The sequence below is a fragment of the Barbatula barbatula genome (assembly GCF_947034865.1).
Source record: "Barbatula barbatula genome assembly, chromosome: 24".
NCBI lineage: Eukaryota > Metazoa > Chordata > Actinopteri > Cypriniformes > Nemacheilidae > Barbatula > Barbatula barbatula.
In genome coordinates, this window is record NC_136787.1 from 14,465,989 (window position 1) to 14,492,833 (window position 26,845).

The 26,845-nt window shown below is 43.1% G+C and overlaps 1 protein-coding gene across 4 annotated transcripts in view; it reads right to left on the reverse strand.

The window, feature by feature from the left end:
- The window catches only part of cux1a (cut-like homeobox 1a), a 108,686-nt gene that overhangs the window by 19,775 nt on the left and 62,066 nt on the right, over nucleotides 1–26,845 (reverse strand). For 2 of the 4 annotated variants that reach the window (XM_079449253.1, XM_079449251.1), the window contains exons 9-17: nucleotides 18,254–18,302; nucleotides 17,043–17,150; nucleotides 16,529–16,717; nucleotides 9,364–9,422; nucleotides 7,298–7,346; nucleotides 6,470–6,563; nucleotides 4,661–5,389; nucleotides 2,893–2,973; nucleotides 745–846 (exon numbers count right to left, since the gene is read on the reverse strand). In XM_079449253.1, coding sequence (XP_079305379.1) covers nucleotides 745–846; nucleotides 2,893–2,973; nucleotides 4,661–5,389; nucleotides 6,470–6,563; nucleotides 7,298–7,346; nucleotides 9,364–9,422; nucleotides 16,529–16,717; nucleotides 17,043–17,150; nucleotides 18,254–18,302 — 1,460 coding nt within the window. The remainder of the gene's footprint in view (nucleotides 1–744; nucleotides 847–2,892; nucleotides 2,974–4,660; nucleotides 5,390–6,469; nucleotides 6,564–7,297; nucleotides 7,347–9,363; nucleotides 9,423–16,528; nucleotides 16,718–17,042; nucleotides 17,151–18,253; nucleotides 18,303–26,845) is intronic. The other 2 variants (XM_079449254.1, XM_079449252.1) reach the window with 1 other exon arrangement.

The window sequence follows — 26,845 nt, forward strand, 5'->3', positions numbered from 1 at the left end:
AAGTTTTGCCATCATTATATCGCACATCACATTATTTAGCAAACACATTTTTCTTCAAAACCATGCAACCCCTTATGGATAGAATCACTTATGTACGGTCTGTTACTTTTATTAAAGTGATAGTTTACCCAAACATTTCAACCCGTTTGACTTTCTTTCTTCTGCAGAACACAATATATATTTTGAAGTATGTTGGTACCTGAACAACTGCGGTACCCATCGACTTGCGTTGGTTTTGTGTCTTTACAAGTCAATGTTTACCGCCAATGTTCAGTTACCAACATACTTAGAAATATCTTCTTTGTTCTGCAGAAGGAAGAAAGTCATATGTGTTTGAAATGACAAGAGGGTGAGTACATTTTCATTTTTGGGTGAACTATCCCTTTAAGTTATACACAAGCAGTGTTTTGTCCGGACAATTCAATCTAGATTAAGTAGTAAGAAGGGCCCCCGTCCTTAAATAAATGAAGTTTATAACAGCTGTTCCACTTAATACAGTTATGTCTGTTATCTCAATACTCAACCTGCAAAAGAAATCTCTATTTAAAGCTCTGTTACGCAGCAGAAACGCTCATGTGTGAAAGCTTAACGGATTCTTCCTGTCGCAGATGCTGGATGTGTGAAACATGAGTTCAGTTGGCAACAGTGAAACCTATTCTACAGGAAATAACAAAATAGATTGGGGGGGAAGTGAAAAATATACCTCGGCCCTCCGTGATTTCCTGGTGGAGGAAAACGACTTACCTGCTTTCTGCACCTGTAACTCTCTTTTAGCCTGCTCCAAGATGGACTTTATAGCTTCGTCTGAGCCGGTCTCAGGCGTGCGGATCCGTGTGGTGATGTTACCTATGAAGACAATAGAGGAATGGGAGAAACTCTTTATAAATACCAAAATCTGTACCGTTTTTAAGTTCACCCAAAAATAGAAATGATGTCCTTACTCATGACAAAATGCATATGACTAAGAAAGACAAAAGAAGATATTTTGAGAAATGTCTCAAGTGGTTTTGTATCCGTACAATAGAAGTCAATTGGGACCTATGTTGTTGGGTTATGAACGTTCACAAAATGGGTGAACTCATGGGTACGTGCAAATTCCAGCCCATTTCCCCTGTTTTGCTATCGTTGCGGTGACTTCCCGTTAAGCTCTGAGAGGATTTTAAAATACTTATTTTGGTGTATAAATCGCTACATAATCTCGCTCCTGTTTATCTCTCCGAGTTGTTGCATCCACACAACTCAGTGTGACCGCTTAGGTCGGGACATTTAAAAATGCTATCGGTTCCAAGGTCTAGACTTAGCACCAGGGTGAGCGATCCGAACAGCATCCTCTTTGTCTGATTTAAACTGTATGCTCAAATCACATTCACTTGATCAAATTGTGACGTGAACGATTTCCTCTTGATGCATTATTTAATCACCTTCACGATTTGTACTATTCTTAGGTAACTTTTTATGTCTTTTAATCTCTTTTGCCAGTCTGTTATCCTGTGCTATGTACAGCACTTTGGTCCGCCTATGGTTGTTTTTAAATGTGCTATATAAAGATAACAAACGTTCTTCAAAATATCTTCTTTTGGATTGTGCCGAAGACAAAAAGTCAAACAGGTTTGGAATGAGATGAGAGTGAAAAAACGAATTTTTCGATGAACTATCCCTTTAAAGCCCATATTTAGACCGCTCACATGCCAAAATAACATTTCTATTTTTGTTAATGATTCTGCATGGCAAAGCATTAATGCAAGCAGCCACAAAGTAACCAGAGAGCAAACGCAAACCTGTTCCAAATAACAATCCACCAGTCATGCCAAAATAAGACTGTAGTGTTATTTTATTTGACTGAAGTGCATTCTTGCATCCACATTTAATGGTACATAACTAAAAAAAACAACCAAACGCTCGCTTTGCAATAATACCGCACATAGCGGCACCTGCAACTACCCCTGGCAACAGCACAACTTCCTATGCATGGACTGAAACTTTTTCCTGTCCTCACAATAAAAGAATCAGCAAGATTTGGACAGAGTCCACGAGAAACAACAGAGCTCATTTGGAAGTATCATTAGATGGGTCGGTGCTATAATAATAAATACAGAGAGAGAGAGAGAGAGAGAGAAGGAAAAAAGTGAGTGAAGTGCCCTCCATCGAAGCAACGAACAGTGGGCAGAAGGGCAAGGTCAGAGTCACTGGTGTGTGAGGAGAGCAGCTGGACGTGTGTGCGGGGTGGAAATAATGCTCTCTCGCCCTCTCTCTCTCTCTCCCTGACACACACCGAGTGGCCAGCCACCCACAGTGTCACCGTGGGGGAGATTCATCCACCGGCGGTACTGTGGTGGGACTGTAGATCTGCCTGAAGGATTCTGCCACACACGCACATATATATATACACACACACACACACACACATTCGGACCACAAAATAACAGGACAGACTCTTCAAGGACCTCCACGATGGAAAGTTACATAGCGAAAGCTGATTTAGACTTGATAACATTCACACAGAAAAGTTTTCAAGAGTTTGACATTGATATACGAGGCCAAAGTTGAGATGTAGCACAGATATAACATTTATTGTAAACAGCTGTCCGGATCAGAACGTTTAAAGGGACAGTTCACCCGAAAATAAAACCTTTGTATTGAAAAGTGTTTCCCTTAGTTTTCTTCTTACAATAAAAGTGTGACTCAATAACATGGAAAAGTACAACTTGGACATAGGCTAGGGTTTTTCGGTGCGCTGTCCCTTTAAATGGAAGTCTCTCTCACTCGACACTTGTTTTGCAACAGATTCCAGGCCAGAAATCAAGAAACAGACCAGCACAACAAAAACATACAGACACAGCGGATCTGACACTCCAGAAACCCATAACACGAGAGGGAAGGCGTGAGACAGACCTGGCCGCGTGGAGCCTTCCGAGCCGGTTCTTCGCTTCGGAGCGTCCTGAAATACTCTGTTCAGGTTCTGGCCTGGGTTCTCTGTTGGAAAACAAGTGGCGGAAGATAGAAATCAAGTAAGACCAAGCCCTAAACGACTGCTGTCTCATATGTGTTGCCTGCACAATCAGTGTTGAAAACACTGTTATACTTTAACATGGACATGTGAATACCATTTGGTTGGCTGTTTGCTCAGCGTAAACACGTATCGGCCTAGCGTGACCCTCAAGAAAGCCACCTGCGCCCTGCCGGACTCACTGAAGTGATTATTTCAATGTTAATGTGCTCCTTTAGCCCAGGACTTTGATGTGAACGAATGGGTTTTTAGGCTCTTGCAAAGTTCATACTCCCATGGGGGACCACAAGCCGACGGTATAGAGGCAGCCAGCCAGACCAGACTCCCTTGAAGACGTTCCAAACCGGTGTGCAGACGCAGAGTCTGCCTTTTTTCAGCCCCGATTCAAAACTACTGCCTCACAGCTAGACTGAACAAACGTTAACTCGGCTTCGAGAATTCGCAGCCAAACGCCCTCATATGCAAGCGCTCGCGCCGGGCTCGGTTGTGATTTGTTCGCTCTAGCTGTGAAGCAGAGACTCGAGGAAAAACATTATGTTCGTGAACCCCCTCTGAACTTCCTCTTGAACCCCGTAGGCCGCGATGTAAGAGTGGAACGCTAAACTAGAGCTCTCATCAGAGCAACACGCCGCCTGTTCCAACACAGTACTAAGAACATTTTTGTATTACTGTATGCCTGAAACATACTGTGCGTTTCAAAAGTGTGTCAGAGTTCAACTAAAATAAAAAATTGATGAAATTACGCATATTGCAAAAAAAATTATTAAAATTGTTGGGTATAGTTAAAGTTTTAGGTTAATGCAGATAGCAGAGAGACTATTACTCGAGTGAGAAAATGCGCATAGTCTGACGTTTGAAATATCAAAAGAGAAAATAAAACTGATAAACCTAAAACTATACATAAAAATTATTAAATTATATTGTAATATATATGTATATGTTATAAATATATCTTTATTTAAAATATAACTCAATCATATCAAATCAGATTCAATTATTTGTATATATATATTAATAATGAATTAAATTACGGTTGTATTAATTGTATACATTATAATTTATTTAAATATGCTTAAATATATTATAATATACATTAATTTAAATACTTTTACATTCAATAAAACATACTTTAATAAAAATTTAAATGTAATCTGTTTTATTTTATTTGGTTCAAAAATATAAATAAAGCATATTTTATGCTTTTATATAGTTCAAAAGTGATTCTACAAATTTTACATTATTGTATCACGCATCATGTATTGCAATATTTAGCAAGTTATCGCATACCACAATGTATGCATTACAGTAAAATATCCATTGTAGGTAAAATACTGTCATGCATTTGTTTAAAACATCTTTCTGACCAAATTAGTAAAACTAAAAAGTTTTCTTGCTGCAACAGTGATGCAAAAAGTACGAAACCACATGCTTCATTTGCATTTCATACTATGGTAGAGTATCTTTCTGACCTGAAGCATAGGGGTCATAGCTACGCGGTTTCCTTCTGATGAACTGGATTTTTCAAAGCACTTGATAAAAATTGAAGAATATTTATGTGCTTAAAAAAAGTTACGAGTGATTACATGCACCGTTCTTCTACGATTACGCCTGCAATAACAGGGTTAAGTCTTTTCCTCAAGCTCTGTTACTGACCTCTTTGCCTGCCCTGGATGCTCCTCAGCGCCAGGATGTTCTGCTCATCCGACAGGAAGTGCTTCATCTTGTGAAAGGGCTCTTTGCCACGAATGGTCAGCTTGCTCCAGGGTTTGGGCCGGGCTAGAATCTCGCTTACCGAACCTTGGGAGAGACCCAACACGTAATGGCCGAACACGCGCTGGCCGATGTTATGTTTGATCAGCTGCTCCTTGACCTGTCGTGCTATCTCTGCCGTGTCCATTTCCTCACCTTCCGACACGCTGCCCGCGCCTTCCGACTGGCTTGGGGAGGGAGCCATGCCGTTCACTTCCGGGCTGCCCGCCGACTGTGGGGGTAGGGGGCAGGAGAGCGAGTTAGTCGTAGCGTAATGGGGCGGTCCGAACAGCACGGAGCTCGGAGAGGGGTCCTGGAGGGCTTTGCTGTAGATGGTTTGCATGAGCTGCCTCTGAAGAAGGGAGTTGAGGGCCATTTTGCCGGCCAGCGGGGGGAATGTGGCACCCACGCTCGCCATTCCGGGGGTGAAGAAGTCCGGCCCGATGCCCGTTGGGGAGAAAGGGTGAGTACCGTTGGCACTGGCAGCAGATTCGGAGGTAGCGGTGCCTGTCCTCATCAACAGCTGAGGGGAGGGGGGAGGAGGAGACCCCTGGAGCGTGGTGGGGACCGGAGTGGCAGGAAGACGCTGAGGGTTTTCCACTGTAGTTTCTTTACTTTTTCGACCCACGGTTCCTACGAAATGGATCAAACTATGAGTGTTAAAATCTCGGGCAAACACATATAAGTTTTAGTTTCCCTTAAAATTTCTTATGATGCTTTTCGTTTCTAAATAAATTGAACATTTACATAAAAATCTTCGTTTCTGAAGAACGTAGCAGCAAACAAATTTCCAAACACTTATTTTGCATGCTTCAAGAAAATCAATGTGTGTGAGTGTGTGTGCCGCAGGCTGACATTTAATGCTGATCTTCTCTGAGGTCTCCAGACTAGCAGGCATGTCCAGAGATATGAGTCCAGGCAACTGTGCGTGGGCTACCTGCTCACGCTGCGGGGACGCTTCACTGCAAAGGCTCGTGGGTGTCAGTACGGTTATCCTTTTTGCTATGACAAAACACCTCTGCTGTGTTCGCTTCACAACAATACAGCCACTTTAAACAATAGTGACAAAATCAATATCCAGCGCTACAGAATTCTGCTGGCCATCAGTGACAGAATGTTGAATAATACATGATGGTCTATAGCATCAAAACTGTAGGCCTGCTTCAAAAACTTGAAATTATGTAATTTCGACCCCTCAAAGTCATATTTATACTAAAAAATATTTTAAAGGCTAATTAAATGTATGATCTCCGTAAGGGTGTCTAGGGGTGCTCTCTAATGACATTTCCACCCTCACACACACAGAGCATGCTGGAAAGGGCAGGAAAAGCAAAATAGGGCCTAATTATCACATCGGTCTCCGCTAGCTGTCCTGGATTTATGCAAGCCTCAGGTGACCTGATCTCCTACAAGCCAAAACAATATAGGTTGGTGCCGCTAGAAAAGAATGAACTGAAATTTAACAACGAGGACCCCTCCAAACCTAACACGTCACTATTAAGATTATCCGTTGTTTGTTTGTTTGTTTCTGGCGGCAAAATAAAAACGTAGCACTTGTCATTGTTCTGAAGGTTGTATTAGGTCATGTCACTAGCGCTGCGCATGTTAGATGAGAAAATGCAGTCAATAGAGAACCACATTTAGAGTGTGTAAGTTTTCAGTGACTGACTGGATAACACTCGACAGATGATGCCGGCGACCCCGCAAACTCACCACAGTCACTGTTGGTCAGTCTTTTCAAAGTGCTGTCTGACAGCTGACTGTGATCCTTCCCCATCAACAACATCTCCAACGGCTTGAAAGAGTCCTGAGCGGGAATAAAAGAGAGAGAGAGATGATGTTAAAAGACATGTAAACATACCATTGTTAAATTTGTATATGTTATACATTTTATACTTCACTTAGCACCTTTAAATTTCACCTTTATGTTTGTTTCATTCTACTGTTTGTTGTTATCGTGATATTCTATATTTTTGTCATTACTTGTTTTATGTCAAATGCTTTGGCAATATTGGAACCCTTAACAAAACAAATCTAAAGCACGCACATCAACTTAAAGTAGGTGCGCGACCGGACAGATTATATCAGAAAACAAAGGTCCAGAAAAATCGTAGTAGACTTTTGGTTTGGTGAGCCAACTTTTTAGATATTTTTCTGATATAATATGGGACCTTTATGTTGAAAATTGAGAAAAGGGAGGAACAGAAAGAGAGTGAAACAAAGAGAGAACGAGAACAAGAAAGAGTGGCACAAAATGTGAAAGAGAAAAAGAGAGAGAAAGAACAAAAGAAAGTAACCAAGAAAAAAAAGGATGAGTGAAAGAAGAAATTATGGACAGATACAAGGAATACAGTTATAAAAAAAATCTCAGTTTCAGTTTTCCCCAAAAACGTTCAAAATGAATGATAAAATTCCTAATTTTAGCTTTATGTCAATCAACATCAAGCAATTTATTTAGCAATAACAAAAACATCATATCATATACAATTCTAAATGATTTGAAGTTTATTCTCTGTTATTAAGAGATGTGTTTAGTCTCACCTGGGCTGAAGAATGTTCGGATGAGTTGTGCTCCATTGATTTTAGGGTGCTGATGAGAGTAAAAATAAAATAGCGTTTAGAGAACATACTCGAAAAATCCACTAACACACTTCATTTTCTATATAAGGTTAAGACCCAAATTGTAGGCGATGCTTACAATAAAGCTACCCAAATTAACCTGTGCTGCTTTCTGCCCGCCTCTGATTTTCTGTTATCTGTGGATTAAACTCGTCCATTTTTAAAAGCCTTTGAGGTGAAATCACTCATTATATTATAGTGGAATGTGCCTCCAGTTGACAACAAACTATCAATATACACTCAGCAAAGCGGCTTTTTTCTATTCATGGATTACTAGCTTCATAAACACCAATTGGGAATATTACGCCTGAAATCGAGTTAAGCAGCGAACAGCCCCCGGAAACCTGCAGCACCCCCCCACACCAACGGCAGCAGACACGAACGGACGAGCCAAAAACACACATATCAGTCAATTAGGTTATCGCCGATGCAAACTATGTAAAACTTCTCATTACAGCTGTGGATGAAGATGAAACAGGGCATATTTATCAAGTCCCGAGACCACTCCAACAACAAAACGCCCTTAATCCGCTTTTCTTAAAAATAAGACCCAATACTCCTCGCATACCTATGGTTCTTTGAATTTATGAAACACACAGAAGATTATCGCAGAGGAAAATTCCTTTTTGTGAAATTTCAAGCAGACTGATCCGTGCTGAGGAGTCTTGCAAGTGGTTCATATCTTTTCTGGCCGAACTATATCAGATCATATTTAGAGCGTAAAGTTCAAGACCACCAGGTACCCGGAACTCATAGTTCAAGCCCTCCAGCAAAGAGAAAAGAAGATGCATGCAGACCAGAATAATGGCAAGAGATAAAGGTCAAACATGGTCAGAGGGTTCTAAAATTATGTCAACTAAACCTTTGCTCACATCGTAGTAAATTTATGGTTTCATGCACTTGATCACACGGAGTTTAAAACAGTGTTGTCTAGGGGTGCAACGGTTCTCTGTAAAAAATTGAACCGCACGGTTCCCCACCAACAGTTCGGCACGCGCCTCATCTTAAATCTGACTTGTCAATTATAATACGGTTTGGTAAAAACAGACTGAAAAAGTTCAGCTAATGAATGTTTGTCTATGGATACACATTTAATACCTACAACAAATCAAATACCGTAGACAAACTTCAACAGCATTGACATGTGCTGTAATATGACCAGTCATTTATGCTTTCATCACCCTGGTGTTGTGAGCGCGCGAGTGCAGGTGAGACCTGAACAGCACATGTTGCAGTTTATACTAAACTCATTCAAGCCTTGCCAATTTAAACATTTAAGTGCCAGATAATGCACATGCAAACTGGCTTACGTGCTGTCAGAAGATCCGAAGCACGCACAAGGAAAGTCTCAGACGTGGCGCAAATATTGAGTTGTCTTTGAAGTCTTGCGCTTAAATGGACAAATTCAAACACGATGAAGGTCAACATGCCCCTCTTGTCGAGTATCTTAACAAACATAATAGGTTCTGTCTTAAGTAAATGGACGAAACAGACGAAAAACAACGCATGTGTGCAGTATCAGTGTACTGGATCTGTTGCAGTTCTTTTAAAGCTGTTAAAAGTCAAGGAAATCACTCACTGCTTGTGACTCAATTCAACTTCTGTAACTTAAATCATGATTCATCTTTATTCAATTTGTACATATGCAATGTTACGTTTTATTTGATAATTTTAATACGTTTCTATACCTTTAAAGGGTATACTTAAAATATATACAGCATCTTGTTGTGTTGTGTTATTGGTGCCGTTACTTGTAGCTTGATTATTTGTTCTTATTTTTATATGTCAGTAGTCCCCTTTCCCTGACTTGGCACAAATCGAACCGAAACCATGACCCTAAAACCGTGACACAAACCGAACCATGAGTAATTTGAACCGTTACACCTCTAGTGTTGTCAGTGTTAAACTAATGCAAAAGATGTTCAAATATTCTTGTAAACGTGAGGGAAAAGCTTAAGTATCAGACTGAAAGAATCAGCATCTCTTACCCAAGTTCTCGTTTGATCTCCTCATAGTCTGACTGGTCTTGTAGCTTTTCGTCCAGTTGCTGGTGAGGAAAAACAATAATTTATAAGAAATAAATGTGTTTCAACTGTGAAAGGGTTACATTCTGAAATCTTACACTGTGGTATTCCTTTGAGGGAGTAAACGTTAAAGGAATAGTTCAATAAAAAAAAATGCTCATTTTCGAGGGGTTCCACGGAAACAAGTTTAGAAGAAGATGAGGCTCAGTAAATAATAACAGAAGTTAGGTAAAGTGCCAAATATGTGCAGTATATTTTGAGATTATTAGCATCGGTCAATAACAGAAGTTGTCATTCCAGCTGCACAATATATATCAAAATCATTCAAATATTGCAAATCATGATATGCATATAGCAATGGTTTGCAATAATAGTAAGTACATCAAGTGAAACGTGTATGTTGGTTATGTCATTTTACATTTAAAATATATTTTTTCATTTATTCTATAGTCTAAAAACAATATCATCAATAGAGATGCAACAATACAAAATTCCTCCGACGACGCAATAGCCGATTATTCCGAGTGAAATCTGCCGATACAGCTTCTGAGGATTACATGAATGTTTCTTAACTTTCTGAATGTTATTATTGACGTTCAGACTATTAATACTGTACATCAAACTGGTGATGTTTCTTAACATTTTCTAAATACAGGGCACAAATTCATAGCATTATCATGTCCTCTTTTGATTGACATCATATATCTGCCCTGATCATCGGCAGTTTATAAATAAATGTCTGAAATGTTTATTTTACCGACCGATACAGATCACTGGCCGATATATCGATGCGTCTCCAATCATTACATTATTTAGCTGTGGTATATTAAATAAAATTCTATAGTGTGCAGCCCTAACTCCTACAATATCACAAAAACAGGCTTTTCAAAGACTGATGCACATGATCTATTTCACAATATGTAACATAAAGCTGACCACATTTTATGCCGATAATGTTTTGCCCATGTCATGTACTACTACAGGTAGGGAAGATCAGCTCAGTCTCTTGTCATCCAACCGGCTGTCACTCAGACTCTAAACGCTCACCGCACAGGTCACATGACTCGTGTGAGCCACTGCAACATTTACAGGCCTGTCCTGCAGCCAGATAACAGCGATCTGACTGCTGACCCCAGTGCGACCCTTCGGCTTTACACAACATGAAACAGACCTACTGGAGTCCGGTGTTAATGTGGCTTCGTAATGTGCCTCTTGCAATTCTGACTTATGGTTTTCTGTTTAGTGAACGTACTCGGTTACTTACGTAACCTCGGTTCCCTGAGATACGGGAACGAGTACTGCGTAGCAGGACGCTATGGGGAAAACTCCTTTTTCTCCGATGACTGAAGCAATTCAAAAGCGCAGTGAAAACTGCACGGTGATTGGTTGGAAAAAAGCAGAGCTTTGAACCAATCGTAGCGGAGCTGCCGGACCAATGGCGATGGCACCCGCCAAAATGGGCGGGGCTTATGGCTATATAAGCGGACACATCGCCGTAGGGTCTTCAGGTTACTTCGACTGAAGCGACGACACAGCAGCTCGTAGCACGGCAAGGAACGCAGTACTCGTTCCCGTATCTCAGGGAACCGAGGTTACGTAAGTAACCGAGTACGTTCCCTATCGATACTTCACTCGTACTGCGTAGCAGGACGCTATGGGGAACAAGTATAATCACGCCGTGCTACAGATGGAACGAAAAACATAAATGGTCTCGGAGCCTGGGCTCGGAGACGGAGTAAAGCAGGGAAACCCTGAAAGCGGTAGAGGCCAAGCTAGAAGGTGGCCTAGACCGGTTATCGTCCCAAAGTAATTAAGTGCTGGCGTGGCCATAGCCATGGCTCAGCGACCTAATTCAAGCAGAAAGGACCCGGGCCTGAAGGGCCGGAACGTCCAGGTTATAAAACCTTGTAAAAGTGGACGGCGAAGCCCAGCAGGCCGCCGCACAGATATCTTTTATAGAGACACCGCTATACCATGCCCAGGAAGAGGCAACGCCTCTAGTGGAATGGGCTCTAATTCCCGTGGGGCATTGAAGGCCCAAGGAAGAGTAAGCCAGCGATATAGCCTCAACTATCCACTTCGATAGTCTATGTTTCGAGACCGAGGACCCTTTGGTGCGGTCACCGAAGCACACAAAGAGCTGTTCCGACCGTCTGAATGGGGCGGAGCGCTCAAAGTATATTCTTAACGCTCTGACTGGGCAGAGCAGACTAAGCTCTGGATCCCGCTCTGAGGAGGGGAGAGCAGAGAGCGAAATAACCTGTGCTCTGAACGGAGTAGAGAGCACCTTAGGTACATAGCCATGTCTTGGTTTGAGAACGACTCTGGCGTCGCTAGGCCCAAATTCCAGACAGGATGAGCTCACAGAGAGAGCCTGTAAGTCACTCACACGCTTCACCGATGCTAAAGCGAGAAGCAGAGCGGTCTTGAGCGTCAAAGGACGGAGGTCCGCAGATAGCAGCGGCTCAAAGGGAGGACCCTTTAGAGCCCTCAGGACCGTGGGCAGATCCCAAGAGGGAACTGTAAGAGGGCGAGGGGGGTGTAGCCGCCTGGAGCCCTTCAGGAAACGAACGACAAGATCGTTCTTGCCCACTCCTTGTCCTCCGATGTGGGTATGTGAGGCTGAAATAGCCGCCACATAGACCTTGAGTGTGGAAGGGGCACGGCCGTTATCCAACAACTCTTGTAAAAATGACAGTATCAGTGATACGTCACAGGACACTGGGTCAGCGCCACGTGTTGTACACCAGGAGGCGAAGACAGACCATTTGAGGGCGTAGAGGCGTCTAGTAGACGGAGCTCTAGCTTGTGATATGGTGTTCAGTACGCTCTCTGGGAGGTCCGTAGGCTCCCGTCGAGAGGCCAAAGGTGCAGAGCCCACAGCTCTGGCTGGGGGTGCCATATCGTGTTCCCTGCCTGAGAGAGGAGGTCCCGCCTCAGGGGAATGGGCCACGGGGCTGCTATTAGCAGCTGGGAGAGATCTGCGACCCAAGGCTGGTTCGTCCACAGAGGGGCTACCAAAAGCACTCGGTGAGCTTGATCCCTGATTCTCCTGATCGTCTGCTGCAAGAGCGCGATCGGGGGAAAAGCATAGAGGAGCCGGTTGGGCCAAGCGTGGGCCAAGGCGTCCTTGCCCTTCGAGAAGTACGTCGGGCAGTGAGTATTGTCTTCTGAGGCGAAAAGGTCGACTTCTGCCTTGCCGAAGAGTCTCCAGATTTGTTGAACCGACATGGGGTGGAGCGTCCATTCGTCTGAAGGAACATTGCTCCGAGATAGCATATCTGCTCCCCGGTTCAGTTTGCCTGGAAGGTGAGTTGCCCTCAGTGAGCGCAGATTGGACTGGGCCCATTCCAAGAGGTGAGAAACTAGGGAAAAAAGGCGTCTTGAGGAGAGGCCTCCCTGGTGATTTATGTAAGATACTACCGTCATGCTGTCTGATCGGACTAAGACGTGACGATCTTTTAGCACCGGTAGGAAGTAGCGGAGGGCCAACCATACTGCCTGCATTTCCAGGTAGTTGATATGAAGGCTTCCTTCCTGGTTCGACCAGAGGCCGAAGGCCGGGTCGCCATCGCACAGAGCCCCCCAACCCGTGTTGGAGGCGTCTGTCGTGACCACTTTCCGACTGGATGTGGAGCCCATGGGCACACCCTGCTCTAGCCAAAGGGGATCTTTCCACGAGGCTAGGGCGGTTACGCAGGCTTGATTCACCACAACACGCAGTCGACCAAGACGCCAAGTGTGTGGAGGAACTCTGGGCTTCAGCCAGTACTGGAGGGGGCGCATCCGGAGGATGCCCAGACTCAGTACCTGAGATGCAGAGGCCATCAGACCTAGCATTTTCTGAAAAACCCTGAGGGGGCGTGAAACCCCGGGTGTGAATGAGGCCGCGAGCCGTCGAATGACCAGAGCTCGGTCTGGAGAAATTCTGGCGGTCATGCGTTTTGAGTCGAAGACTGTTCCCAGGAACAAAATGTTTTGGCTGGGTGACAGTGCGCTCTTGGCAAGATTGATCCTGAGTCCCAGGCACTCCAGGTGGCTGAGGAGGAGGGATCTGTGAGACTTTAGCTCGTCCTCCGACTGGGCTAGAACAAGCCAGTCGTCGAGGTAATTCAGAATGCGGATTCCCTTCTGTCTGAGAGGGGAAAGAGCCGCCCGCGTCCATGCACTTCGTGAAAGTGCGGGGAGCTAGAGAAAGTCCGAATGGAAGGACCGTGTATTGATAAGCAATTCCCTCGTAGGCGAATCTCAAGAATCGTCTGTGACGAGGGGCTATCTGAATGTGGAAGTAAGCATCTTCCAGGTCCAGGGAGAAGAACCAGTCCTCTGGGCGTATTTGCGAGAGGATCTGCTTCATCGTGAGCATCCTGAAGCGCCGTTTCATAAGGGCGTGATTCAGATGCCTGAGATCGAGGATGGGGCGGAAGCCGCCGTCCTTCTTTGGTACTAGAAAGTACCGGCTGTAGAAGCCTGACTCGATTTGGTCTGGGGGAACCATTTCTATGGCTCTTTTTCCCAGTAAATTCCTCAACTCCGTGCGCAGAACGTGAGAATTTGAGTCCTGCACTCGGGTGGGGACGACCCCGCGAAAGCGCGGGGGTCGACGAGCAAACTGGAGTGAATATCCTTGGGATATTATTTCCAGAACCCAGTCTGATACCCCGGGGATGGCTCTCCAGGCCTTGGCCCGGGTGGCAAGGGTTTGGGTGTAGAGAGGAGATACGCCGCCTTTTGGGGGCTTGACTCCCAGGAACAATGGAAGAGGAAGTTTGCTCTTTTTTTGACAAAGTTTGTGTTTTATTAAACATTTTGCAGAATGTGGTGTGGGCGTTAGAAAAGGCCCCGCACTTACAACATTGCATTTTAACAAAACATTTTTGCCGGCACCCGGAACTGAACGGGGTGACCTGGCAGACATGAGAGCAGTCTTTGAAGGAGGGCCGGCTGGAGCGGGCCCTGTAGCCTTCCTCTTCCTCGCATAGGGCTCAGGATGGGGCCTGAGGCGCAGGGTCCAGCGTGATCTTTGGCCGGGGACCTTGTCGCTGAGGATGCGGGAAGCGCCGTCCAGATCGGGAGCGCTGACGGTTGTCAGCTCCCGAAGCCTTCTGAGCAGCAGGGGTTCTTACCGGCTGTTGCGTCGAGGCTGGCTTAGGATGGCTCGCCACCGGCCGAGATCCGGGTCTTTTAGGCAGAAAGTGCCTCATGGCTTGCGAAGACTTCTGCGCTGCCGTGAAGCGTTCTGCGAAACCCTCCACCGCCGGTCCGAAGAGGCCGGTCGTGGAAATAGGAGCATCCAGGAAGGGGACCTTATCCGCATCCTTGATCTCCGTGAGCGTCAGCCATAGATGACGCTCAAGCACCACCAAGCTGGCCATGGATCTGCCTATCGCCTGGGCCGTGGCCTTGGTGGCGCGTAGAGCAAGATCCGTCGCGCTCCGTAGCTCTCTGAAGAGCGCAGGGTCAGGGTCGGACTCATCCATGCCTTGGAGGAGCTTGGCCTGATAGACCTGGAGCACAGCCATGGAGTGAAGCGCTGAAGCCGCCTGGCCTGAGGACGAGTATGCGCGTCCAGCGAGGGCCGAGGTGGTCCTGCACGGCTTGGAAGGATGAGACGCTTTAGCCCTCCATCCGATGGCGGCGGGCGGACACAGATGTGCGGCCACAGACTCATCGAGGGGGGGTAGCTTCTCGTATCCTTTTTCCTCTGCGCCGTCCACGGAGGTGAGCGCAGAGGAGGAAGAAGGTCGAAGACGGGCCGAGTAGGGGGCGCGCCATGACTTCGTGAGTTCGCCGTGAACTTCTGGAAAGAACGGTGAGTTACGTTGACGAGGAGCCTGACGGCGCCCCGGCAAAAACCACTCGTCCAAGCGGCTGCGAGAGGGTTCCTCTGGGGGAGACCACTCCAAACCCAGCTCGTTGACAGCCTTCGTGAGGACCCGGAAGAGCTCGGAGTCCGCACTGGGGGCGTGTCCGCCGGGTTCTGGAGACGGCGAGGGGGCGGGGTCGTCCAGCGAGCCCGCTAACTCCTCCCCGTCTGAAGCCGCTAACGACATGGCGTCGTCATCCTCCGGTTCGTTTCCACCGAACGAGATCATGTCACAGGCGGCCGCCAGTGGACGCTGATCTGTTCGGGTGAAACAAACCGGGGAAACATCTCTCTGCGGGGAAAGCGAGGCACGGCGTGCCGGCGTGAGCTCGCGTTTCCCCGAGCGCTTAGCTCCTCTACCCCGCTGCTTCTGTCGCACAGAGTCCTGTGCGAGCAGCGGCGGCGGGGATCGAGGGGCGGAGTCACTCTCTGAAAAGAAAGCTATCCGCGAGCGCAGAGAGGAGAGACTCATACTCTCGCAGTGAGAGCATTCCGTCTCTTTTAGCGCGTTCTCTGCGTGGGAGAGACCCAGACATGAAACGCACTCGTCGTGACCGTCGACAGCGTGCAGGAAAACCCCACACGAGCGACAGGGACGACGCGGCATTGTAGCGCAGTGAAAACTGCACGTAAATGCCGCAGGAAATTTGCTCTAAACGCTCTCTGAAAAGAAAGCGTGAAAATTGCTCTTTAGATTCGCCGGATAGCGGCAGGGAAAAGACCGGCTGGATCGCTAAGCCGCTCACACGCGAAGACGCCAACAGAAGCCGCCGGAGCGAAGCCGCTGATGAATCCGCTGGAGCGAAGGCGCTGAGCCGAAAGTCGAATCCGCTGCAGGTGCTCTCTCGACGGCGAAGCAGTCAGTCTCGGGAAGCGAAGACGAGTCGTCGCTGAAGGAGAAGAGATCTGAAGACCCTACGGCGATGTGTCCGCTTATATAGCCATAAGCCCCGCCCATTTTGGCGGGTGCCATCGCCATTGGTCCGGCAGCTCCGCTACGATTGGTTCAAAGCTCTGCTTTTTTCCAACCAATCACCGTGCAGTTTTCACTGCGCTTTTGAATTGCTTCAGTCATCGGAGAAAAAGGAGTTTTCCCCATAGCGTCCTGCTACGCAGTACGAGTGAAGTATCGATAGGGAACTAGTAAGATGTTCTGCTTTGAAGCACAATATATTTAATACCAAAAACATATCTAATATATTGAAGTGCGAATGTATGATTAGCCATTTCATATACACATCATATGTGACCTCTATGACTGACCTTTAGCAGGGCCTCTTTGGAGCACAGCTGCTGCTCGAGCTGGCTGATCTGATTGGCCGAGGTCTCGCTGAGCTGGGCGAGACTGGTCTGCAGTCTCTGGACGTCTTCGGCCAAACGCTCCACCTCCATCTCCTTCGCACCCAGCTCCGCCTCCAGATTGTTGCAAGATAACTGCTCCAGAGACTTGTGCTGCACACATAAACGCACAAACACCTTTCACACAATCTGAGACACATGGGAAGTGACAGCGCGATGACTACACCTTTACGTATACTCTCTCTCAACTCGACGAAACGCGAGCCTCATATTAACAAACACAATGAGAAAATGAAACTGAATGTGTGAAATGTCTACTGTGTATTATCTACAGCTAAATATCATTTCAAAGTAAAACATATTGCAATCATCTACTTTGAAAATATACATGTACATTAAGAATATGTCAGTTCTTTTATACAGCTTCCCTTTCCTCCCGTCACCGCCTGTTTTCTGCACAGTACAGATGTGCTCTCACCATATCCGGGGCTTCCTGGATCTGATTGGTTGGTTGCAGGGTGTTTGCAGAAACTGAAGAGAGCTGCTCCCTCAGGGTCACGGCCTCTTTCTCTGCCACCTCAGCTCTCTGAAAGCCACCAACACAACACGGCGGTTAAAAATTGCCCAAGCAGAGGATATATAACCATTATATCAACTGACTTTCATAATCGCCAAGACCGGGAGCGAAATGATCACAGTCTCCTGCCAGTTTATTTTATGGCCGGGCTGAAAAACTGAACTGCTTGGCTGAGCGCTCTAGTATTTGAGTCGAAGTGTGTCAAGGTACGTACGGTCGGATGATTCGCAAAATATGCAAATAACACAAGGTTGGGTTTAAATACAGATTGCAGTGTTAATTCGCTAGTTGCCTTAGAATATACACCTGACCTGAAGAGAAATTCACGAAGAGAAACGTTAAATAAATTATAAAAAGCTGCTTAAAGCGTTCAACCTTTCGCGGAGCAGAACCTATCACCGCCATCTTTATGCATTTATGGTAATGACGGGTTGAATTATGCAGATTTATTCGTAACGTGTACGTAACAAGTCTTACCAAATGTTCTTTTTTCTGTTGATTGGAATAATAATGCAAATGAAAACAAACTTTTCGGTTTGCTTGTTTGTTTTTGGCTTGCCCTACATTTCATGAAATATAACTTTATGGTTTTAAAACCATAAAGCAAACAGATTATTTGCAGCATGTACAAAACATAACGGTGAGAATTCTGGGATGAATACATAAAAACATTACATAATAATATAAATAATAACTTGTATACGGATCGGTACCCATTCCGAAAAAAAAATCAGGTCAGAAAAAATATTCAACATTTATGACAGGAAAAAGATTTCCGAATTGCACAAAAGCCATAAAAAGGCAATACATTCTTTATATTGCATCACATAAAAGATTTGATATCCATTTACATTTACCCGTTGGGGCTCGCAGCTCAAAAAGCGAAAGGAAATGATGGATTTCTCCCGAAAAGAAAGCAGATGGGGAGAATTAGAACAGGTAGAATGTGGATATATGGGACTGCTATAAAGTTCTGCTTAAAGAATTTCCAAACTTCACCGTTAACACAGACCATTACACCGGCGTTATTAATAAAAGATCTAAACATGCTGTTATTGTCTCTCACATTTGCATACAATAGAACTACAAATTCACGAGGGATTCGACTTTACCTGATTGGCTATTTCCAAATCTGTCATCACCGCTTCAATCTCATTGGCCCTGAAAAAAGAAGACGCACATTACTAATGCAGACTTGGAGGGAAACAGTAGCACAGGTTTGTTGCAGTAAAGCGCAATGATGCAACATAACGCAACGCAACAAAACTGGGTCACGCAAAGAACGGACCAGGTGGATGAGAACACCTTGCATAAACATAAAACGGGTAATCAGCACGCCGTCTCATTTTCGGCCCGCTTGCCTGTGTGAATATGCAATTACGATTGCGTTGCGTATGGCGGAGCTGGATGTGTTCCTGAGAGCATTTATCATGAGAGCATCTGGGTTTGAGAGCACAAGCGCGTGTGTGTGTGGAGATGAGCCGTTTCAGTTGGACTTCCATAACCCCATCATGCATGTAAACACTTGCACACTCACCCGTATGCGCACAAGCCTGCACACACACTCACCCACAGAAGCCATAAGCCCTCTCAGTTTCAAAGTAATCCGCTGGACTGTGAGCTGTGTAGGCCAGCAGTGGGTTGACGGCTCAGCCGCATGCACAAACCCAGGTTAAAACAGAGAGATTACACTAATATAGGCCTCCGACTCTTTTTAATGCACGCTAATCTGACATAATATTCTCAATTCTGCTAGCACGCGGCTAAACGCAGCAAATGGCCCAGCTTAGGTGTGTAAGCAAGCACAACTGTCCTGGTTTCAATGAAGGTTAACTGTGCCACATGTTCCTATTAAACATTAAACTCAAGTTAGAATAGCTATTGGGTCATTAAAACCCAGTCTTAAAACACAAAAGTTTGTCTCGGGGAAATGGGCAAAAGTTGACCAGTTTTAAAACTAATGCCAACTATTCAGGTTCAAATGACTATCATGGAAATGACCTGCTAAACTCTACGGACTTTTATTTGAACGAATACTATTGTCATTTATGGTACTATATTATAGAATATCATATCAGAGTTACAACCATTTTTATTTTAATAGTAATTTTACTCATATTTTGAATTAGCTTTTATTTAATCTTAATTTTAGCTGTATTTTTAGCAATTTTATTATGTGCTATTGTCATATTATATATGTATTTTTTATAAAAAAAAATTGTATGTGTTATTAATTCAAATGCCTTGGTTTAAAGGGATGTTTCACCCCAAAATCTAAATTCTGTCATCACCTACTCACCATTGAGTTGTTCTAAATCTATATACATTTATTTTTTCTGATGAACACAGAGAAAGATATTTGTCAGAATGCTTATAACCAAACAGATTTTGACTACCATAGTAAGGAAAATACAATGGTAGTCAAAAGTGCCCCAGAACTGTTTGCTACAATCTTCAAAATGTCGTCTTTTGTGTTCAACAGACCAAAGGAAATGTATACAGATTTGGAACAATTCATTTTTGGGTGAAGTATCCCTTTAAACTTTGTTTACTTTAATGCTAAAGCAATACTTCAAATTTTCATTTAGAATAACGTTTTCAAATAATTACGTTTTATTTAAATGTAATAAAAATTCCAATAGTTTTAGTAAACTATAATATTAGCTATAACTATAACCTAACTATAATAAAAAATTGTAAACTAAAATATGATATACATTCATATTTATACATACATACATATTTATGTATATATACACACTTGTGATATAAAAAAACATGCTGATTGGAAAGCTAAATACTGTACTTTTCAAAGGATTAAACACTAAATAAAACTATTTATTGTCAGGGTGGACAAGCACTTTTTATTAGATATTTGCAAAACCCAGTGACAAACATAAAGGGTCACAAAGTACATAGTAACAATGATGTACTGCGAAAAATAAAGATCATAGGTTTTAAAAATACGGCAGCGATACATTATTAACCATAAATGTATAATACAAATACGAAGAACTAAAAATGAGCAAGGTACTAAAAAGGTGCAGTTATTATATAACTATATTATCAGGAAGGCTATGGCTCCACTTCATCCATTTCATTTGCTTTTGCACTCCTATCTCCACTATCAAACCGTTCACATTTGACATGCAAAAGCTGATGTACGCGGACAGATCTGAAGTGAAGTCGAAGTCAAATTCAACCGACACACAATCTCTGAGCGAGTGAAACTTGTTAGCCCACATACCGAGCTCTTAATCTGATAAAAGCACTCGCGTTATTTCTATCACCCACTGTACTCTCCTCTCGAACGTCTCTCCCATTGACACTTCTGACCATGTGACTGCAAACTGAGAGGAGTCAAGCACAGCTGAAATTAATTCAACAGCCAAGCTTATTAGAGGTGATGTGCTTTAATGATTTAGATGAGCTTAACTAAGCTTTGGGCCCATTTTAAGCAAGTGTCTCGTGGGTGACTACGAGTTCAAGTTCTATTGTGACTGAAAGAGCGCTTACTGTAAATATACTGTACTGTTTTATATTATTATACAAGCATAATTACTCCGTGTGATAGCTCTTTAAAAACGCAGATCACAAAAACGGGCCTTTGTAGCTGATTTATGGGAAATTGTCAGCCTGTCGCATTTTCCCTGCTTTTTCAAACTCAAATAGCATGTCAGTTGTAGTTAAAAATGAACCATTAAATAACGTTAGATCAGCACAGATTTGGGAATTATGGAATATAATACTCCTTTAAACCTAAAGAGTGCAGATCAGAGCTTTATTTTGCATTAACACTGTTATGATCTCTTGTCATGGCACAGAATAGCAAATACAATCCCTCTTAAATACAGTCCAAAGAGGCACTCATTCATCTCTCTCTCTCTCTCTCTCTCTCTCTCTCTCTCACACACACACACACACACACGATTGAACCTGCATAACCTTATCTCATCTCTTTTCTACTCTAATGTCCTCTCCATCCTTTGTGGGCCTCACTGTAAAAACACATTAATGAGGACCTTTAAGGGGCCATTTTCTACCATTTTGTAGTATTTCATTGGAGGACCTAAATTCCACTGATAATGTCAAGTGTATTTAAAGAAATAACAGTCATCATTTAGTTTTACATATCCATTTTCACCCCTATATCATATATTTTAAATTAAACATTACATTTCTGCTACTGTACCTTTAAAGGAACATTTCACCCCAAAATGACAATGCGGTCATTATTATAACTCACGCCAAAGCTGTATCAATTTATTTCTTCTGATGAACACAGTAAATATATTTTGAAGAAAGCTTATAACCAAACGGTTCTTGGCCACCATTGACTTCCAAAGTAGAAATGTCTTTGATCTGTTGAATTCTTCAATGAAGAAGAGGAAGAATGTAGGAAAGCAAACAGTTCTGTGGCACTTATGACTACCTTTGTCATTTTACAACGACGGTAGTCAGTGGTGGCCAAGAAATGTTCGGTTACAAGCAATCGTCATAATGTCTTTCTCTGTGTTTAACAGAACAAATACATTTATACACAACTTGAGGGTGAGTAAATGAAGACAGAATTCTATTATTGGGTGAACTGTCCCTTTAAGAGTTATTTTGTAGATAACCTCTGATATGATTGGCTGAACTTTGTGTACAACTGTACTTTAGTTGTGTTATTTATCAAACCGAACAGACATGATTATGTAAACCTGGGTGGTCAGAATCTGCAATTATTCATATTTTCTGTGCAGATTTCCGGGCAGAATTGATTTAAACAGCAAAATGAATTAAACAGAGCTTCACTTTATTGGTAGGTGTATACATAATCAAATTATCCCATGTTAACCAATGTGAGCATTTTTGTTTTCATAATTACTCTGAATCGACTGGGGATGGAGGTTTTATTTGACTTTTATTTCAAAAACGGTGAGCAAAAATCTAATTTGCGTTGCCCCTTTTAAGATAAAAACACGAGGATGATAACAGCGATAACAAAAGTGTGCTTCATTCCCATCTGAAACAAACCAGCATGTTCTTTATCATCCCGAACAGGAGGCCGGAGGTTATCTCCGAAAGCATTTCTTAGAATTATTTCATCGTCTACGTATGAACACGTTACGTTGTGGGAAAATCGAAAAAATAACAATGTGAACGAAATCCAAGAACATATAAACACGTCTTCTTTTGTTATTGCACGAGCGAGCTACCGCTGATGAATAGACTCGGAGCGAATTAAACACTTACTGAATTTGATTATTGTGTTTGGTTGACTAAGGCCTGAATTATGAGAACCAGCTGCTTTGATTTTGACCTTTTTCATCCGGCACGCCAGTCAAAAAGGGGAGGTTAACTCGGCGCTCGGGCGAAGCTAGCAAGAAAGGTCCAGGTTACATGAATCCTCTGGCTGTAATTCAACTCTTTCAGGCATTTTTCTCTCTCTCCCATCTCGCTTTAACCCACTCACGCTCTCTCTCTCCCCAGTGTCTTTGTTTCTGTTGCGGCTCAAATCCCCCTGGGCTGGTACGACATTTCACAGATTTAGCCCATTAGATTTCCATTTTGCTCTCTTTCTCCATTTGGCCCCATCTTAGGGAGCCAGTATGGGCTTTATCACGCCATGTTTTTTTTCTGTTCTTCCATCCACTCTTAACCTTTTGAAGGCTAGGGTGGCAAGAAAACCCTTGGGGTATGATTTTTTTTCTCTTGTTGAGTGTCTGACCTGCAGGAACAAAGCTGATTTAAAAACCTCGTTCCACAAAGTGTCGCTCCTCATAATGCTGACTCTCAAAACAGCAAACAACAAATGACATCGACCCCGTCAACAGCAATCACACAGGTTTACAATAATCTCTATTGTGTAAATGTTGAATGTAAAATAAAAACTAAAATACTACTTTAACCTTATATTTCATTAGTTATCTGAACACATCATATTTTTACGGTCGCTAAGGTGTTTAGTGTGGTTTTAGTCCATTGGTTGCGGTTGCCAGGGTGTTTTTTGATTGGTTGCTAAGGTGAGAAGTTAAGAGTGTTTCATCAAACAAACCACCACATGATACACACTGAATAACATCTCTAACTTTAGTAGCAAATCAAATATGTGAGATAGTACCCTCTCAAAAATGAACCATTGTTTTTATTTGTAGTAACAACAAATTTAGTGTAGTAAATCTGAGGTAATACAAATGGTCATCAATCTGCCAAAAAACATGGCTGGTAGATTTTTCCATAATAATACCATGGTTCATTTGTGTTAAATATGACACTTTGAATTTACAGTTGCACGCGCATTGAAATACAGTAAAAAATATACAGGGCAACATTTTTGTAATATTCGTGTGCGCGTTCGTGCAACACATCAGCACAATACGGCGAAAAAAATATCACAGAGCAATGTAAGAGCTTCTGGGATGGTGAAATGTCTTGCTTGACACAGATGAAATGTTTTCTTTGCGCTCAGCCGGCGAGAGCAGATCTGTGCCGATAAATCAGGTGGGTTGGACGAGGTCCTTTGTGTTCGCTGCAGTAATTCAAAACCTGCCAGACTGATGAGAGTACAGACAAATGGATCAGACAGAACAAAAATCCACCCTCCGAAATGTCACACAACCGAAAGCGCAGTCGAGACCCTGTCAGGCAAAACACGGCGAAGAGACGGTGAAGTGCAAGTCGATCTGACGCTGCTCCTCTGCCAGGTTTGAGGAGAATCAAACTGCGCTGTTTATCTGAGTCAGTGCATGTGACATCACAAAACACACGGACAGAAGGATCTGAAGGTTCGTTCATAGGCGCGCTAGCATTTGAGGCAAACCCGTGGGGACCGGCGTCTCGTCGAGCTGATGAAATTCGTGTGCACGGTCTGACTGCACCAGCTTATTGGCCTAGTACACTCCTCCATGGTTTGCACACACATAGCCAACAAACTGAAATTCACTATCTCTCACGCAAACACACATCCACACCTAGACACACAATCCAACATCCCGTACACACATGCACGTGATTCTGCAGGCCTCACACACTGCTACTATTTCGGTACGCTCCCCATCTACTGCCCATTTGTCTCGTAAAGGACACCGCGCAAAACCAAACCTGCCACTTTCAGTGCAGGAGAAACAACTTTAATTGCATGTTGTTCCTTTCCAATTCAGTCAAGGAGAAACCAGAGAGTTTAACCACGCGGGGAACAAGCACAACAGGCCACACAGCGTGACAAACTCAAGTCTGAGACCTACATTGCTATAACTGCCGGAGGTAATAAACTCGCCTTATTTTCGGGTTTGTTTACAATTAAAACATTGCGTTGAGTGTGAAAACCTAGATTTCATAACGTTAACATTGAACTAATAATATAAACGATGATATCAAATGCATTACGTTAAATATGAAAAGACAAAGTAAAAGAAACAAATATAAGGTCAAATAAAATAAAAGCATTACGTTAAAAAAGAAAATGTGAGTAAAGGAAAATGTCAGGGGATAATAATAATAATAGTAACATTAATAAAAGAAAATTAGAAATGTTAGTACAATAAAATAAGTATTACGGTAAAAAAGGTGAGCAAAGGTAGAAAATGTTAGGGGTTATTTCTTTTATAAATAAAAGAATTATAAATTAAATTAAAAATGCATTACGTTTTACGTCGGTAAAGTAAAAAAGGTTTAAAAATAATTAAATAAAACAAAAAATAAACGCAAATCTATTTTTTTAAAGTATTACGTTAAAAAAGAAGTTGAGTAAAATGTGTTGACCCGAAATAAATGTATTTAATAATCAGGTAAAATAAAAAACAAAACTATGGCCTATCGTTTTCAAATTCATCTCGCCGTTTACAAAAACAGTAATAGTTGTGTATCAGCGCTGGCACTAGTGTGCAGCATGTTTGCACAGGCACGCAGGGGCCGATGCCTACGTCTGTGCCAGCTGTAGTTACTGTAGCTGGCCAGACATTAATGAGGAGGTCCTGAGGAGGGCAGAGACGAGAGACTGAGCTACAAAACAAAAAGAAGCGGATTAAAATTTCAGCACAACACAGAGCCCTGAGAGAGAAAGAACAAGATAGATGGCTGGGACGACAGACGCCTCGCGGGCCTGTGTGGAAGGCGGACATTCCACCATGAGGGGGTGGGGGAGGGGAGGTCTTCAGCGGGGAGGGCACTGGGGGAGGAGAGAGAGAGAGAGAGAGAGAGAGAGAGAGAGGTCGCGTACAAACGGTGAAGCGAATTGAAGCATTCCATTATTACGCTCGGCTGAACCCTGCTCCTCTTTTCACCCTGAACCCACGAAACACACAAACACTCTCTCCCTCTTTGCAGCTGATACTATCCTTCCTTTACACTGAGAGAGAGAGAGAGAGAGAGAGAGAGAGAGAGGAAGGGAGGGTGAGACCACAGGACAGGATATAGGGAGACAAAAATAGGGATGATTTGACTAGATTGACGAGTTAAGGAAAACCAAACTGGCAGAAGAACGGATAAGATTTATAGATACATTTAAATAAATATTTACTTGAAGCAAACTATACACTTCGCCGTTTATATTAAAATCTCCAACTTGAGTTTAATGAGCAAAATAAGATATTTGTTTTTTGAAAACGTGTAAACACCGTGACTCAATTTATTTCGAGCCTGTCTGACACAGCAACACTACTTCAACCAATCATGAGAGTTTGGGGGCGGTGGACCTATCTATTTGGCAAACCAATGGAAAATGAGGATGTGTTAAAGAAACCTGTTTAAATATCTGACAGAACACATGAAACAGCATTGACAAAACGCATTACATTTTGATATAAAATTTTAAAGTGTAATATAATATTCTTTCATTACAATTAAGTACACACAACCCTGCACGACTACACCAGACACATTTCATAATAGTCAATATCCATGATGGATCGAATTTATGGATTAGGTGTTCATACCTGCTCTGCTGCCCCACTGATGCGGGAACATCGTGAGCAAACAGCCCACGTCAACGACAGAACAATGACCCACTCAAACCCGTTAGCTTATTACCAGAATCCAGCAGAGCATGACACGTTCTTATGTTTGCCTGACTATTTAATACTCAAACATCTCAGCATCCGTCCCATTGACATCCAGCTACTGCCACTGCAGATGAACTGAGCTACTGAAGCATGCAACACCCCGAGGCCAGGAAAGGGCTTTCAGACGGATGGAGAATTATTTCAACCCCCCTGCCAAAAACACATGCACAGAATCACGTAACCTCATTAAGTCAGCAGTTTACAATCACTACAACGGAAAGACGAAGACGAGTTCTGGAATTATGGAGATTTGGGTTTGTTGTTTTATGTTGATACTGCCTCGATCTGGTGAGGGTTAATACTACATACAGTTGTGGATCGAAAGCTTGATATTAGCGAGAATGTTTGTTATACCTTTCTAATTTAGTTAATTATTAATAAGTATGATTCATTATTAATATGATGATTTATGACAAATTAAATATATTAGGTAGTGCTGTCAGATCCATTAGTAGCGGTTAATCGATTGCAAAATAAATGCTTGTGTTTATATATGTATGTGTGTTCTGTTTATTTATAGTTAGTCTATACATGAATGTACAGTGAGGGAAATAGTTATTTGATCCCCTACTGATTTTGTAAGTCTGCCTGCTTACAAAGAAATGAAGGGTCTATCATTTTCATGGTAGGTTTATTTTAACTGATAGAAACCGAATGTCA